Raw genomic sequence first — 18,842 nt, forward strand, 5'->3', positions numbered from 1 at the left:
TTGCAGAAGTGTCCAAAGCAGGGGTCTTCATATTGTATCAGAACACCATGAGCATGAAATTGCCTCACTCCAACTGAAGAAGTGCACGAGATAGAATTTGATTATTGAATCATTCAACTAATTAATTTTTATTATTAAGAAAATCTAACAAGAGCCTCATGCATCCTGAGGTGTACATGAACTTGCTTACAACAGATGACAGATTATGACTCAAAGCCAAAGTGCATGAAGAATCTTCTCACACAACTGTTATTTTCCATTTTCTCACCTTTAATCCTTACTTCTAAACCACAATCACCTCAAGTCAACATTATGATGTTGTTGAGAGCCACAGCCAAGTCGGAATGGCCCCTGGCATTTTTGCCAGAAGTAGTGGTTGAGAGGTGACACCTGCGAGCCATTAAGATGATGACTTTTGAGTTCTCGAGGATCCCGTTGAGTTCCGGTGAAGCTCTCCAGGGGATTCCTGAAGAGTTCGCGTTGGTGGGTGCAGTTCCAGTGGAGGGAGTTCCGGTTGGTGTGTGGTCGTTGGAAGGACCCCGTGGGTGGCTTTCGGGTGAGTTCGGAAATAAAGTTTGTTCCTGCTTGAGTGGCTTGTGATTTGTGCCCAGCCAGACTGCGGCACGATGTGACTATTTATTATCATTATTGCTGCTTATGCAAATTAGAGAGATTTGATGGGAGTGCAGTACTACCCTGCTTTAGCACCTTATCTAAATAAAATAATTAACTATGTACTCTTTAGTATTCAGGGTTTTTCAATTCTGTTTGTGACATTAGTCTACATTTTTGTGTATGGCTAGAGGATCACTTACTCCCACTGATATTAAGTACTCCAGCTGTGGGTATATCAAATATTTATCCATGAAAGTGCTGATAAACATTTCAGTAGTATCTAGTGTTTGAGGATTATAAGGGAAAAAAAAACTATTATGAAAATTCCTGTACTTTCTACTTAGTTCGCAGGCAGGCACATACTTCTAATATATACACTGCAGAAAGGCACGTGTTCAGCACAAGCAGATACTCCAAAGAGTTTCAGAGCTGTGCTATCTAGTCTTTGCACTAGCAGTGTGTGAGCATTCCAGGTTCTCCACAAGTTCATCAGACCCTGATTGTCAGCTGTGGGGACAAGTGCATGGAGTACTGCATACATGGCATACGTTAAGGGCATCTTAGTGGCAGGCCACTCCCCTGGTGCTAGGCATGTGAGCGGCCGACCACTTACCCTGTAGGCACAGCCCTGGGCATGAGGCCATGTGTTGCAGTCCCTGTGCTTGCTCCACTGCCCACTCCTGGATTGGTCGCTGCAAGGATAGTTAGCAGACATTGCATTGGTGGCTACCTGTAATCTGCTTAGCTACTGCCTGAGTATTTATACATGGTAACTGTGCAATAAAATCAGACCTGCTTCCTGCTTGGTCTCCGGAGGTCTTCATTAGTGACTTTGCAGCCACACTCTCCTCTACTCTGTTCTGTGGACCTCCTCACTGGATGGCTGGATGAGAGAGAGCCCACGCAGTCAGCTGTATTTTTATTAGCAGATGTGTAGAGGTAACATATAATGGTATTAATGAATCATACAATTGAACACTTTTCATATGTTTATTACCCATTTGAAAATCCTTAGTTTGTCTTTTACATGCATTCCACTTTAAAATCCTTTTGTCACACAATATTTTTTACATCTGTGTGTTTAGGTATGCTTGAATGGCTTGTTACATGAAAATGAATAAATATAACATTTGCCCATTAAAACATATTTAGGCTGCTTTCAATATATATATCCCTGAAAGTAAGGGCAACTTTATCTTACTGAAAATTAAAGCTCCAAGTTGTTTTAACTTGCCAACCTCCTCGGACTCAGAACAGAAATGACCCCAAATACACATGTTCCATAACACTGCCTAGCTAAATCTACATTCTATTACTATTACAATCTATTACTGCTTTTTGTCCCACTTTGCCAACACTTCTCTTATAAAAGCTTCCCTTTCCCTTGAGTTTTCTGAAGATGATAATTTGAAATGAAAAGGTTTCCTCTGTCTTCCATCAAAACTGGGCTTGAATAAAAATTATTTTCCTGCCACCCTGCCTCCTGAGGTTTTGGTGGAGTGAGGAGGGGTAAAGCCTTGCCTCTTGTCCTCACAGGGAACAGTTCTGTGCATCAATTCTGTGGGCAATTTGGAGGGAGAAAAGGGGAAAACATGTTTTAGAGTTCCAGCACTTACCATTATTGTTGTTCAAGAACAAGCATATGACATTTTACTCTTTCAAGTGTTTCTACAAATAGGCAGGTCATTTTATAAGTTAAATTGGTGGAATTTTTATAAGCACTGATAGCCTGGCCAGGAATTATCACTTTTTACCATCTCCAATTCATTCTACCTGCTCAGTCATGGGGAGTTGTCAAAACACAAATTAAGTCATGTCACCATTCTTAAAAGTCTTTAAGAATAAATTTTTAAGACTCCCATTACAGCAAGAATCAAGTCTAGTCTTCCTGTCAAGACTTGCAAAACCCTACCCAGCTGGGCTCCTGCCTGCTCCTCTTCTCATCTCTCTTTGTCTCAGATTCACCATCTGGCCCTTCCTGCAGGGCCAAACACATCAAGTTCTTCCCCACTGAGGAATTTGTGCACAGACCCTTTTCTGTCTGGAATTCACATCCCTCATTTCCATCCTAATTTTGTGCTCAGTAAAAATTCATCTTAACTCATTTCCTGATGGAAAGATCACCAACTGATTAGCCTCAACTGGTTCTACACTTTGTTTCTACACTGACTCCTGCACACTGTGCTAATCCTTTACGATGCTTATGAGCAATTCAAATTCTTGCTGTTGGTATAATTTATTTGATGTCTTATTTCTGAACTGAGACATACAAGAACACAAAAATGTAGCCACTTTCCCCTCAGCACCTTCCCAAGGCTTCCCTAGTGCCAGCAGCACATGGTTAGGGTCAATGCAGTTACCTGTTTACTCACTGACCAGATGCAATTATGATTAAAAGTACTTGTATTGACCTCACTCAGGATCTCATATGAGTTTTTTTTCTCTGCATTATGAATGTGTAAAACAAATCAGAATACAAACTCATAAAGGTGAGCTTTAAGTCAGTGTCGAATTTCTGGCTATAATCATCACCATCGTCATCATTTTGTTAGCTTTTCATATAGATTTCTATGATTCAGAAGGAATGATGTCTGTAAGATAGATAATTTTATTACATTATCAACTTGTTTTAAGAATTTTGCTCAGATTTGTTCATATATGTACTAGAGTTTAGATTTTATTCTTAGTCCAATTATTTACTTAATATTTGTAATGCTTAATTTGAAGAGACCTCAAAGATTAAAAGGCTTCTGGGTATGTCAATAAGGGTGTGTCTAGGAATGTTTGGCATGTGGGATATCAAACTGAAGTGAAGACCCTGCCTAAGCACAGGCAGCACCATCCTATAGGACAATGGCTTGGATGGAATAAAAGTAAGCTGGCTGATGTTATTTGCAGAAATAATGAGACGTTTCATCATATAATGGTCAAATCTACTTTCATTATTATCACTATCACTATAATTTATAATTTTTTTCAAAATGAATGAGATACAAGCTTTCTTTATGATCTTCCAAAGATGGAGTAGGTAATGAATGGTATGTGTCCCTTGAACCTCTGATTCCAATCATTTCTCCCCAAAAGGAGCCAATGATATTAGTTTCTCATTAAAACTTCAGAAGACATTTTATTTGTACAATGTATATTTGCATAAGATAATTTCACTTTTAATAGTGGTCAACCATATATACTATTTTGGACTTTGTTTTTACATAACAATTTATCTTCAAGATCCTTCGTATTAGGGTACCTAGAGTTCCAAGGCATTTTGTTTCCTGGCTATTCCAGTATTGACACATATGAAAATTTATAGTACCAATTTTATGTAGATGACATTTACATAGTTTCCAAACTTTTCTGATTAAAATCAATGCATTAAAGAACCTCTTATGTATGTAAACTATTGCAAATGTGAATTTACTAAAACTAGCATTATCTGTAAATGTTTCCAAGCATTTGTTCCATATAAGGCAGGTCATGCACTGATATCTTCTAGCAAACACTTTTTATGTTTAAAACTTTGCAGAATTAAAATGAAAAACTTGAGCACCAAAATAGGCCAAATCATGTACCACAAGCCACATTTTTCCTTACTTCTTTCTAAACAGTGAGTAAAGTCCTTTTCCAAGTTTACCAACAGAACTACCAAGAGAAAATAATGCATTTAGACCATTGCCAAATGATTCCAATACTTGAAAAATCCAGGGAATTTTACTCTCCTTTGTATTATCAATCATATTTCTCAGTTGATTAATTGTTGCATTCATTTCCTCAGATTTCCTCTTGAATCCTTCCTCAAGCAAATCCTTTTGAACCTAAAATAAATAGAATTGAAAGGGGTGTAAATATTTTATAATTTTGATACTTTGATTTATACTTTGTTTAAAAAACTTTGTCAACATGTCTTATTTTCTCCCTAAAATGTTTTCTCAATTACTGTAGGATAATTTAGCAACAGACTATCATCTGAGCTAGACCTAGACACTACCAGGAAGTAACATTTCCCACGTTACTAATATTCACCCACCATTACAGATTGGCTGTGTGCTAACCAAGGTGTGAGAACAAATTCATATTCTTGCCAAGAAATGTTATTGGTCTGAATAAACAGATTCTCAGTCCCACTGGGATGGCATGATCACCATCACATAGCAATGATGAGAACACATTATCTGATCCAGAAATCTATTACCATATAATTTCCAAATGGACAATGAGGGATTTCCTCTCATGCTCTGTGCAGCTGTTTACATCTGGATTTAACTGCAGCAAGTTTAGAAGCTGTCACTTTCCTGGATTTCTACTTCTGTCAGTGCAGATCTGCCTTAAGGTCTTTGAGTAGAAATAGGGCTCCAGACAACATGGGACTTGGTGATGCTAACCAATTGCTTTCCCATCTTGACTACAGCTGGTTAAAATCTGTCTGCTTAATCAGGCCCTCATGAAATTTTTTGTTTGTTTATTCCTTTTATTCATTTACCAAATACTTGAAAGTAACACCTTAACATTCAATCATTTTACCACTACACCTCGTATATGCATCTCTAAACAATGTTAATATTTGTCTTATATAAACACAAGGGCTTTATCATACTTATCAAAATTATTTCACATTATCTAATGCTTCAAATTTCCTTGATTGCTTCAAATATTCTGGAAGTTGTTTTGTTCAAATCAGGGTCCCAAAAAAGTTTACATACATTTGGTTATTAGGTCTGAACTATCTTTTAATCTAGAAAAGTTCACCTCACTACTGCTGCCATGACTCCTCCTTCTCTTCCTTCTTATCCTCCTCTTTCTCCTTCTTTTCTTTTTTTAATACCATTGATTTGTTTCAGACTGAGACAATCGCCCTATAGAATGCCCCACACTCTAGATCTCACTGTCATAAGATTACTTTAAAATCTCCTTAAACAGCAGCTTACACCATGTATAAAATCTAAAGATTTAAGGGACTATAAATGATTCTCCAGAGTCTAAATACAGAATACAATTTAAAAAAAATCTTTTTACAAGAGAATTCAGGGCTTGCAATAAATCACAAGCAACACATGGTGATTATCTTCCTTCTGTGAGCGGAGTGTAATCTGCACTATTCCTTCTGGGGCCCCAGGACCATCAGAACTACTGAGCAGGGCATCACCCACCTTCAGCTGGTGCTCCAACATGGTGTTCTGGTTTTTCAGGAGCTCTTCTCTCTCCTCCTCCAGCTTCTTTTTCAGTTGCTCCATGTTTTCCTTGAAACTCCTCTCTTGAGCCTCCATCTGTTGCTGTTGTTCCTGTTGTCTCTGTCTTGAAAGTTCCTCTTCCCTCTCAGCTGCCTCCTTCTTGGCCCGCTCCTCTGTCACAGGAAAGTTTTAGAGAAGGAAGAAAGAAACAGCAACTATACTATAATTTCCTGAGCTCAGAGACCAAACCAAATCTGAAAGGCAGGGCAAGGCAGGAAATCACAGAATTCACACAAGTCCACACCATCAAGTGCAAGTTTCAGACACTGATAGGAAAGGTCCTGCCCATCAGGTTGAGGTCTGACCTCTACTTCCCCTTGTTCCTCACACATTCAGCAGAGCATGCATTCCACAGAGAAGGGAAAGCTCACAGTTTGGAGAAGGTCTTCCTGTCAGACCTGTCAGAGGGCTTTACAGGAATCCAACCACCACCTGGGAGTGGAGTCCCGTCCCTGTACCTGCAATGGCCTTCTCCTTATCACTGAGGGCTTTATCTGCCTGCAGGATAGACTTCTCTGTTGCTGTCTGTGACTGCAGAAACCTCTGGAAGACCTCGCCTGCCTGTGGAACCAAGAAGCAAAAAACTTAGATTTCACTGGAAGACCACTTCTGTAAAAACAATATATCAGCCAGAGGCAGTGGTGCACACTTATAAATCCCAGCAACTTGGGAGGATGAAGAAGGAGGGTTGCAAGTTCAAAGCCAACCTCAGAAACTTAGCAAGGCCCTAAGCAACTTCACAAGACCCTGTCTCAAAAATGTAAAAATAAATAAAAAGGGCTGGGGATGTGACTTCGGATCGTTAGGTACCCCTGGGTTCAATCCCCAGTCCTCAGCAAAAAATAGAATAAAATAAAACAAACAAAAAACACACATGTCCATATCATTTTGGCTTCATGGTTAAAATTTCAGTGATTCCCTTCTAAGTGACCAAGCTCCTCGGTGTGACCTGAGACCCTCCATATCTCCTCTTCCTGCCCCCTCCTCCCCTTCTCCCAATGCTTTTTCCCTCTACCTGCTCTAGGCTCCACCTAGTCTAAATGATGTGAAATTGTACAAATTATAATCTCTAATGCTTTCACGTGTTTGTTTTCCAATGTGAAATGCTGCCTCTGGTCTATGCTGCTGCTCTCTCCCACCACTGGCTGGGTATTACTTTGGACCAGTTATTAAATCTGTCTGGGCCTCTCAGTTCAGATGTATAAAATGTTCACATGAGGAGAGGTATTACATAGAGTTGTTTGGGAAACTAAATTAAAAGTTCTCGGGAAAAAGCATATCACCATGTCTATAGTCAATAGAATATGAAATGTTAATTGTGCCATTATTGTGTTTCCTGCCACCACCTACGTAGCCTGTTGTCCCTGGCTCATAAGTGATATTAATAAGTGATATCACTCAATATGTACATTTAGTTGACTCATTCTTACCTTGATCAGCCCTGAGAGCAAAGGTTCTGACTGAACCTTGGGAATCACCAGCACTTGGCACATTTCAAATAATGTGGATGAAGAAATTCATAAGTTCTTCCTGTCTTTCCTGAATTTCTGAAATCCATAATACCTTTGGAAATGAATACTTCCACTCTCAGGTAAATATAATAAATAGGAAGCATTCGAAGACTAAGTGGGGTCAGGGAGTAGCTCAGTGGTAGAGCACTTGTCTAGATAGCACAAAGCCCTGGGTTTCCATCTCCAGCTCTGGGGAAGAGGGAGGGAGATAGAGGTATCATGCTTTCTTATCACTCACAAGTAGATTTAAGAGATCCTTTGACTGTTCTCTAAGCTCCCCATGTCCCCTTACTCCTCACCTTGACTCCTTTCCTGGGCACTTGCAAATAGTTCTGTTCAACATTTTCTCTTGCTTTCATGTAGAGCTTGTGGCCTCCAGGAACAGAGAAAGTTCCTGCAGAAATGCTTTCCATTAGGGTCTTTGAAAGCCGATTCAGTTCAGCCTGGCAGTATTTTTCAGAAGTCTCCTCATTCTTCAGCAAGAAATAGTTCTTCTTCTCCTCTACTATTTTCTGCAATGGAATTATAGACACATGTTACTGGAAGATAGGAATGAAAAAGATAAAACTCCAAAGAACCTTATAGAAGGGTCAATCTAACTATATTGATGATGAGAAAAGCATTGGAATAAGACTCTGGATGAATCAGAAATCACAAAACTTGACTCATTACATCCCTGAAGATCCTCTGCAAGTCTACAGGAAAATTTCTTAAACTTCCTGGGCCTCAAAATGCTCATCTGTGTGATGAAGCGATTGCATTCCAGAAGCTCCATGGTGTTTTGCCAGCTGTGGAGTGCTGTGATTCGATCTTCAATGATGCAATGAAACAAGGAATAACATAAGATGAACAGCAACGTGGAAAGAGGGTCTGGTGAAAGAAACTTTGGTTCCTAGGAAAAGGAGAGTGTGCACAGAAGAAGAAACGGTATGGGGGTGACTTGCAGGTGTTCCAGGCTGGCTTGTCACCAATAGAAGGATTTTCCAGTATTCATTAGAAGCATTCAGGGGGATATTGATACAGATTTGACTTCAGTCATCAGATTATTATGGAAGATATCTATTCTGGTTTTCCTTCAGTCATCTGAGAAATTTCTGGATAATGTGCCCCAAGTTTGGGGGAAGGGGCAAAGAGGGATATATGGTCTTTGGGAACTGTATTCCTCATGAGAATCCAAAGTGCTTTATCCTTGAATTAGAGAGAGGAACCCTGAGGTCCATAAAGGCACCTCTAGGCTTCCTTTTCAAGGGAACTACCAGAAAAGGTAATAACTGAGACAATTACCGCCAGTTCCTTTTGGAACTCCTGATTTTCATCCTTGAAGGAGTGCTCCATGAAGACTGTGATGGCTCCCTTCTCACAGGCTGCGTGCACCTCCAGCAGCTCCTGGAGTGTGTCTGTGGGGAACTGCACCCGCTGGGCCATCTGCTCACTGTAGTGGTCGGCTGCCTTCTGCACAGCTGCTGAGTTCTCACGCTGGGCCAGAGTAGTCACCGCATTCTCCAAACAAGGCACTGATCCACTAGCGATGGTATCTACATAGGTCACCACCAGAGTCCCCAGGCCTGAGGAAGCCAGAAATTTTAGGGGATAAATTGGAATCTATAACTCAATAAGATCCAAGATTCTAAGACAATATTTCTAAAACCTCATACACATAAAAACACACATGCCTACCTCTTACTACTATCATCACTTTGGTGTTACTATTGACCTCAGTTTTATGGTTCTCTAGGCCACAGTATTTAAAATGTTAACTATCCACCTCCCTGTAATATATTAAGTGTGAAAACATAACGTCTCAATTAAAAGTCAAAGGAAAACACATTACATAGGTTGACCAATGAGGAAAGGTATATCAGATTATATTTATTGCCAAAACTTTCAAAGGATTTTCAGGTGTTTATAGGCCAGCATTTATATATGAGCTACTATAAATTTCTAAAATACACATAATATTCTCCTTACAAACAATACTTAACATATAAAAATTCCCCTAAAAAATAGTATCTATCTGTTTTTATATACTATTAGTGATTTTTATTATCAATGGAGGATTTTTCAGATATGTGAAAGCCACAGACAGCAGTAACAAAGTGCATAATTTTACAGAAGGTCTGTAAACCTAACAAGTAACCTGATTTAAAATTGTGCATATTTCTCTAATTATCAAACAAAACTAATGGAAACACATTATATAGTATATTCAACATGTATTAGTCAACACAGAAATATGAAAAGACTCACGATTGCCAGTAACCACAATCCCCTCTCTGAGTGTCTTGATCTTTGCCTGGGTAAAGATGTAAGAACTGAAACTATTTGTTTGTTCCTGGAATTTAGGATCCAGTTGGTCTTCTGAGATGCTCTCAATATGGGCTAGGTGTTCTTTGTTATTTGTTGGCCGGTCAAAGACAAAACACTTCCGTTTTGGAAAGAAATTCCTGATGCATTCCCTGGGCTAATTGAACATTGCAACTCTGGAGCCGTTCCCTGAGGGATGGGGAAAACAGAGAATACAATAGAAATTGTCTTAGGACCGGGAACTAAAGATTTTTTGACAGAGGTTGTTGTATCTTTGCAGTTAATATATACTGTTAAAGAATTGTTTTAACATTAACATTCAATACTTCTTTGTACACCAAACTTGTGCCAATGATGTAACTCTGACAAGAGATTTAGATCCTAGCAGAAAAAAAAATATCTAGACTGATATCCCCAGACCTGAACGAGTTGTTATTTATTATATGTTCACTGAATGAATGAAAAGTTAAACATAAATCTCTGGTCCACTCAATCCCTTGCAAAAATTGAGCTGTAGGAACAGAAAGAAGACACACAAATAAGTGATAATGGAGCAATATCAGAAATAACATTAGGAATACTGAGAACGATACCATAATTCATTAAGGAAAACTACTTCCGTGCTAAAAAGAATTCATTTTTTAAAAAGCCAAATAAACAGAAAGAATGAAATAGTTGTTACCAGGGGTGGGGAGGAAATGGGAAATGTAGGTCAAACATTAAAGTAACAGATATGTAGGAAGCAGAAGTTTAGGGATCTAATGTCCAACATGAGGACTGTGGGTAACAAAACTACTATATTTGGGATTGTTATTAAATCAAATCAACTAACTATGTGAGATGATAGATGGATTATTGGCTTCACTTGACTAATCACCTTACTATCTGTATATATCCCATAATATTGGGATGTAATATAACAATGTAGTTTGTTTTTTTAAAATAACTTTCACACAATGTTAGCTATTTGTAGCAAACATTTCCAAAGACCAAAAGTAAATAAAATGTGATTTTTAAAATTTGAGACAGAGGTGTATATTTGATTTGACTATTTGCTTTTCTGCCTACCGATTTTTCAATTAATGTTTTGAGAAAGCATAGAGAGAAAAATGAAAGCACAAAAGAATAAATCAGAATTGGTATTCTCACAAGATTTCTTTAGCTATGCACCCATGCAAATAATTTACATATAAGCAATATGTACACCAATTAATATAATTTTTTAAAATAATACCATGAATAAATGTGTTGGAATTAAGAGAAAGCCATCATATACAAGTAAAATGAGTGTTCTTATAATCATAATAAGTATTGGAAAGAAATAAATAGAAAAGATACATGCTTCTTCAGGCCTATTTAGAACACAAAGGTATGAGAGTGGGAAGGGAGTACTGGCAAGTGAACTCAGGGCCATTCCAGGGAGTTACATACCCAAACTTTTTAGGTTTCATTTTAAGATAGGATCTTGCTAAGTTGCCCAAATTGGCCTCAAATTGAAATCCTGCTGCTCTAAGCAGGGGCCACTACCACTGAGCTATATCCCCAGCCTTTTTAATTTTTTCATTTTGAGACAGGTCTCATTAAGCTTGAACTTGAGATTCTGCTGCTCTGTACTCCGGAGTGCCAAGAATTACAGATGCCACACCTGGATCACAAAGGTATTCATATGAATGAAATAAATACACTAGTATTTTAAAATTAGAAGAATTATCTGTGTGAAATACATATTTTTTCATGAGATGGGTTTTGGATTATAATTTCATGTCTAATAATTTTGAGGCCATTTGTTCTCCTAAACAGAGGACAGCAGATGCCAAAGAGGGTACAGAAGTGTCTGGTCACTAGAAAGTTTTAGCCTCCATTGTAATCAGGATACTAAAGTAAAAATTGTTTAAAAGAATTTGGTTTTGAATAATTTCATTGTACTTTAGGTCTTATATATCATAAGTAAACATCAGTTCCTGGAGCTCTTCAACCTATATTCCACTCACCATTGCTGCAGACCTCAGTTCAGTTTCAAATACTAATGGAATTCCAGAAATTATGGACAGTTTTCAGTGATCCCACCCACTCCTGAGCCACACTCTGGTACCTTTAATCAGCTTCAAGGCATTCTCCAGGTACTGGTCTTCTGTGATGTCCTCACCATTAAACTTCAGCTCTAGGGTGAAATCCCGGACAGTCCAGACAAAGTCTGGAAAGAAACTCACAAACTCTGTGCAATCTTCTATTTCATCAGGATCTGAGGAGGACTTTGCCCTGATTAATTCTGTCAGCTCTGTCACATAACTAGGTCTTGGCTGAGGAAAAAACATCATTTCTGTGTTTCCCTATTAAAAAAAATTCTAATAAACAGCCTCTTTTGCCATAGGTGCTCGCTGCTTCACCAGAAACTACTAATTGACAGGGCAAAAGATAATGACTCAATATTCATTCCCCTAAACTCAATGACAGGCAGGTTGAGTTCCTGGAAGGATACTGCAGCTGGTCCAGGGCCTGCTGATTGATGGTGCCCATGCTGTTGTAGACAAAGGTGCTGCTGAGAAGCACAGCCAGCGCAAAGATCCAGGAGTCATTCTTAGGGTCACCCTAGAAGCACATTACAGCAAGGAACTTAGGAGTTAAGTTTTACAAATTCATTCAGACTTTATTCTGTCAGTCTTTCGTTTATGGGTTTACTAATAGGAATTCATATGCAATGAAGAAAGACCTGAACAAATAACAGCTTTGACAATTATAATGTTTCTTAGAATCATAATTTCTTCATATGATGATTCTCATCTTCACATAGCTTTATTTTTCTCAGTGAGATGAAATAATATACATACATAAACTTGTACTCTATTGGGTTCTCAATAGGATATTCATTCAATCGTTGATGTTAGCATTTCCTCATTCTCTCTATATATTTATTGGCCATAGACCTTATAAAACATATAAATATCAGAGTAGGGATAGCTGGGCATAGATGGCTACTGATCCCCTGATCTTAGATTCAGAAAAACAAATTTCACAATGACAAGTTACTTTGAGATGACTAATTCAAAGCAATGAAGATATTCACAAAAATAAATACAACACAGATAATAATATCTATAAAAATTTGGATCTTAGTAATTTATATAAGTAGTGAAATCCATAGCTGTTATATTAAATTAAGAAGTACATGTCAATCAAGAAAGAACAGAGCTATGAAAGTTGGAGAAAAACATGTATGAAGCCTTCCTAGAGATCATGAGCTGACCATTAAAGAGTTGGCAGAAGGTTGACAGAACAAATAAAGATGATCCTACAAGTAGAAAGATCCACAGTAACAAAACTAGAGATTGTAGGAATCTTTGCAGTGAAAATAGTTATTTTGTTTGACCGAGAAGCAAGTAAGAGCAGGAAACAATGCTGGATCGTGAGCACCGACACAGGTTGATGAAGGACATGAAAGCTCAGGCTAATTTGTTTCTATAAATTGTAGAATTTGTCTAAATTAAATCTAGAAATTACTTATAAAGAGTATATAAAGCTTGTTCCTAGAGAGCAAGGTAATAACAGATTCAGGCCTATAATATTCTATATAGCAATTTAAGGGTGGGGAGATTAACCTATTCATTTCCTTAATTCCCCAAAACCCTAATATTAAAAAGTAATCAATGTTCTTAGAATTAAGACTTGTGGCAAACGAAAACCCATTTAGATAAGCACATACCATTGTTTGATAGATGGCTTTCAACTGCCTATGACAATGACATTCTTTTTTTTTTAATTTTATTTATTTTTTTATTGTTGGTCGTTCAAAACATTACATAGTTCTTAATATATCATATTTCACAGTTTGATTCAAGTGGGTTATGAACTCCCATTTTTACCCCGTATACCGATTGCTGTATCACATCAGTTACACTTAAGTAAACAAAAAGAGAAATTCTAAAATGTATACAGGACTACAAAGGATACTGAATAACCAAACCAATCTTGAGCAAGAAGAACAAAGGTCAAGGTATCACACATCCTGATTTAAAATGTTACAAAGCTACAGTGATCAAAGCAGTATGGCAATGTTGTAAAAGCAGGTATCTAGACCCATGGAACAGAAGAGCACCCAGAAATAAATCCATGCTTTAATAGTCAACTCAGCTTGGACAACAGTGCCAAGAACACACAATAGGGACAGAATGGCTTTGTTAACAAGTGATGTCAGAAGAACTGGATATCCATAGCCAGAAGAGTGTTTAAAATTGAACTCAAAATAGATTTGAGAATTGCATATAAGCTCTGAAAGTGGATGTACTACTGTGTGTTATCCAAAGGAAATGAAGTTGAGGCAAGGAATCAAACCAAGTGTTCATCAATGGATAAATGGATGCAGAAAATGTGGGAAATGCACACACCAGAATACCATACATCCATAAAAGCAAGGAAATCTTGTCATTTGCAACAACATATATGGACCTGCAGGACTTTAAGCTAAAGTGAAATGAAGAGAGACACAAAAAGCAAATACCACCTGACCTCACTTGTATGTGGAACTTAGAGAAGTTGCATCCATACAAGTAGAGAATGGAATGGTTGTTGAAAGGGTGGTCCAAAGGCCGGAAAAGGATTATACAGAAATATTGGTCAAAGGACACAAAATTTCAGTTAGATAGTAGGAAAAAAAATGACCATGTGTCCTGAAATTTCAAGAAGAAAACAGGCAAAACCTTTTTAACATTGGTCTAGCCTTGGCTTTTGTGGAAATGACACCAAAAGTACAGACAACAAAAGCAAAATCCAACTAAAAACCTTCTTGCAAGCAAAAAAAACCAATCAGCCATGTAAAAAGGAAACTACAGAATGGGATAAAAAATATTAGCAAATCATATCTGACAAGGGGTTAATATTCAAAGTATATAAGAAATTCATATAACTCAACAGTAAGTCAAGCAACTCAATAAATATGAGAAAATGACTTGAAAATACATTTCTCAAAATTTAATATACAAATTGCCAATGGGTACATGAAAAGATATTCAACCTCACTAATTATCAGGGAAATGAAAGTCAAAATCACAATGAGCTATCACAATAATTAGGATGGCTATGAACAAAAAAACAAAAGATGACATGTGTTGATGAGGATATAGAAAAAAGAACACTTGTATGCTGTTGATTGCAATGTAAATTGGTATAGCCGTTATGGAAAACATTCTGGAAATTCCTCAAAAAAAATAGAAGTACCATATAATCCAGCAATATCACTTCTCAAGAGCCAAAGGAAGTAATTGCAGTATCTCAGATACCTGCCCTTCCATATTTATTACAGCATTATTTCACAATGGCCAAGATACAGACATTTATCAAGGAATAAATGGGTAAAGAAAGTGTGGAGTATGAGTACTCAAACCTAAAAGGACAAAGGAAATCATGCCATTTGCAAAACATGAATGAAAATTGAGGACATTATGCTAAGTGAAATACGCCAGGTACAAAAAGAAAAATACTATATTATCTCATTCAGGTATGGAATGTAAAATGGTCCAATAGTCAAATCCATATCAGCAGAGAATGCGATGGTGTGTTCTGGAATCTGGGGGATGGGAGAAACAGGGAGATACTGGTCAAAAAGTACAGAGTTTCAGTTATGCAAAATAAATAATTTCTAGAGGTCTAAGGTATAGCATGGTGACTATAGTTAACACTGTATCGTATACTTGAATTTTGCTAAGAAGCTTTGTCTTAGGTGTTCTCATTAAAAAGCAAAAAAGAAAACTAAAAATTAATACATGTATTAATGTGTTTGTACTGATCATTTCACAAAGTAAATCAAAACATCAACTTGTGCACCTTAAATGCATACAATTTTATTTGTTAATTATATTTCAAAGAAGCTGATAAAAAATAAGCACAGGATATCTAAATCCTTATGCAAAAAAAGGAGTATAGAAATTTAGATACTTTTCTCAAATAAGTCTCAAAATAAAGCATAAAAGGGAAGATCAGAGGCTGGGACTATAGCTCAGTGGTAGAGTGCTTGCCTAACAAGTGTGAGGCACTGGATCTGATCCTCAGCGCTACATAAAAATAAATAAAATAAATTTATTGTGTCAAAAAAAACAACAACCAGATCACTCAGTTTACCTATTGTTAGAAAGCTACAATATCAAAAATCCATCTTAAAATTTGTATTATAAGTCAGAAATATGCTTTGATAGTACCAGCAGTCATAGATTTCTCAAAGACTTCCAGAATGTTTGTAGTTTGAAAGGTGGATCAGGAGGCTTTCCTCATCCACAGGGATGAGGCTGATACCTCTTCACCCTCCTATCAAGCTCCGTTTACACTTAAATATTTGATCAAGTTGGGATGTGCTGTGTGGGTCATTTTCAAGCTATTGGAAGTGCTAATGGATGACAGCCCTCAGAGGTCAGCACTCAACGAGAAAGGCTTCCAGGGCAGACCTCCAAGGACTGATCAGCACCAGGGATCAAGACCCAACTTCCTTGTCTCAACCCAGGATCCTTCCAAAGGGCCAACCCAGCCACAGATTTCCCCCATGGAACTCAACAGGGGTCAGGCACTACACTGCAGCATGGGACCTTCCTCTCTCCAACCAGCTTCTTTCCCAGGCCTTGTATTTAACCTGAGGCATAGGTGTGGTCTCCTCAATGGGGCTGCAGGTTTTTTGAGGACAGAGCCTTTACTTGGTCAGTAATGCCAATGTACTGAGCCCAGAAAGCTAGAACTTAGCTGCTCAATAATTTTTTTATTATATTGAATCAAAACATTCACCCTACTGAAACAAAATTAAATATAGGCAGTTAGTGTAGATAGTGATTTGGTCAGATTGAGAAAATGGAGGCCAATTTGGGTCTAGGAAGTTAGAGACTGCCCCCTGGAGATTGGAATGTTAATGCCTCCAGAGCCCTTTGAGCACCAAGATCACCTACCTGTGCTGCCCCTCCCAGAAGGTTGTTAAGGAGCTTCCAGTGAGCAGGCAGGAAACTGCTAATTAATGCCTCCCAGGCTGCCCATTCCCTTCCTGCCCAGATCACTCCACCTTGGCCATTTGAACCCACCTGCTTCTCACGTTTTACCATTCCACCTAGATCTCTTGGGCAGGAAGGAGAGAGATAAGGGGGAAGAGGTCATGAGAACAAAGAAAACCTACAATGTATAAAAGGAGCAAGATGCTGTCACTTCTTGGGATACCAGGATACCAGCTATGGCCCCCTTCTCCTAGGAGAAGTCTGTGTTACTATTTTTTAAAATAAAATTGCTTCCCATACTTGCCTCGGCTGCTTCTATAATGTTCAAACTTCCACATCTGAGGAAGCGGAACTCCTCAGTGATAAAGGGTGGTATTGCTAACCATCAAGAAATAAAACATTCTATTCACCATACCTCTATCTTATTTGAGCTGGAGGCAAGATTTAGACTACCAGTTTGCCTTATTCACTATAGTTCTGTTTCCAGGTGGTAGATCAAAGCAGTTAAATTAGAAAGGGTCATAAAGCAATAAGGAGAAAATTCAGCATACGAAGGATCTGAGACTCCCTCCCTCACCTTTTCCACATCGCCCAGGCCCTCAGTGTCCAGAAGAACCAGGGTGTGATTTCGCTTGATGGGGTGGGGCACACACCACATCCAGATGCCCTTGGTTTCAGATTGCACTGTGGAGCCCAAAGGAAAGCCTGCAAGGGAAGGGGAGAACAATATATGCTGAGAGCAGAACTCCTAAGCAGCCAAGAACTCACAGAGCCTGAGGTCTTGGATTGTGTGTACCCCAACAGCCAGGATGGTGGAATCTCTACTTCCTCAAGAATGCCTTATTTTGCAAGTCACCTATTTTAAGGAGCAGAGAATCAGTCATTAATCTGAGAATGATGCCACTTGAGGGTTCTAGATGAAGACAAAGAGGCATTCATGAACTAGACAACATGGAGGTCACTAGTAGGAAGCATTTTAAAGAAATGGTGAGGCTCAGAGATCTGCAGATTAAAGACAGACATAAGAACAAAAACAAATGACAAAAAGGAAGTTGAATACTATTTTTTTTTTGCATTGAAAAATAAGTGAAAGAAAAAGCAAAACAGAAAAAGAGTAGTTGCAATAGGAAGTGAAGTCCAGGAAGGATTTTTAAGATGACAAATATTCAAAGATCTTCACATGTTGATGAAATATTACATAGAGGGAAAAAATATTTTATATAAGACAGAAGAAACATTTATGGAAGTGTTAGAAAAGATGTGGATGTTAGAAAAGATACAACTGTGAACACCAGTAGGAGAGATTTTCCTTAATCAGAATAAAGAAAAGAATATGGGGAAAGATTACAGTAAAGTAGTAATTTGGCCATGAGAATTAGAATGAGAAAGTTCCTTTACTGAGAAAAGTTGGGTCCTCCCTTGAGTGAGGATCATCACTAAGAAGATGAGATTCAGCTGGAGACAAGCAACTGGCCCTGCCCAGGACACCACTCACCGCAGTTCTGTCCTGCCAGACGGTTCATCAAGTAGGATTTTCCTGTACGGTACAGTCCAACAATGGCCACCACTATGACTGGCTGAGAAATATTCTCAAGAATTCTTAGAGCCTGCTGGTTCACCATCAGCTGCTCATTGTTATTTTCCACCAGACAAATGGGGGCTGACATTTTCGGTCCAGATGCCATAGCAACCTGCTAACCTGGAACAGCCTCCAAATAGAAATAAGATTACAAAGTCATTCTCTGTCTGAGAGTTATCCAACCACCCATCAACTTGGGACTGATGAGCCATCTGTACTTTGTTTGGGACTACACATAACTGAACAAGAGCAGACTCCACAAGGTTGCCTTCATCATTCTCCCAAATCTCTAATGTTTTTGATGAAACATAAGGTGTTATCTTCCCTGAAATTTTTCTACAAGTAATAATAAAACCCATGTAATGTTACTGAGGGTCTAAAATATGCTAAAAACTGTAATAAATAATTTATGTATCTGCAAGGTAGAGATTATTCAGCCCACTTTGCAAATTAGATAAATAAGCTTCACAAATGTTGAGTGAATATGTCACAGAGACATGATTAAAACCTAGACGATTGAGCAGAATGGCAGACTAGGAAGCTTTAAGCTCTTGTTCCTTCCATGGAGATGTGAAAAAAAAAAAAGCTAAAATAATCTTATAGGAATTCTGAAAACCATTCAAAGAAACAGTGTGCAAAGCCACAT

General features: G+C 38.1%; 1 protein-coding gene across 1 annotated transcript; it reads right to left on the bottom strand.

Annotated features, from left to right (window-relative positions):
• Positions 1 to 3,345: 3,345 nt before the first annotated feature.
• LOC308655184 (guanylate-binding protein 6-like) lies at positions 3,346 to 18,323 on the bottom strand. Its single transcript, XM_081305064.1, is given in 11 exon segments — positions 3,346 to 4,430; positions 5,763 to 5,956; positions 6,302 to 6,404; positions 7,654 to 7,866; positions 8,639 to 8,919; positions 9,602 to 9,815; positions 9,819 to 9,847; positions 11,751 to 11,947; positions 12,138 to 12,247; positions 17,195 to 17,322; positions 18,113 to 18,323. Coding segments are annotated over 11 exon segments (1,884 nt in total). The 5' UTR covers positions 18,303 to 18,323; the 3' UTR covers positions 3,346 to 4,205.
• Positions 18,324 to 18,842: the final 519 nt, after the last annotated feature.

This window comes from Spermophilus citellus, assembly GCF_964194105.1.
Source record: "Spermophilus citellus genome assembly, chromosome: 9".
In the NCBI taxonomy this organism is placed as follows: domain Eukaryota; kingdom Metazoa; phylum Chordata; class Mammalia; order Rodentia; family Sciuridae; genus Spermophilus; species Spermophilus citellus.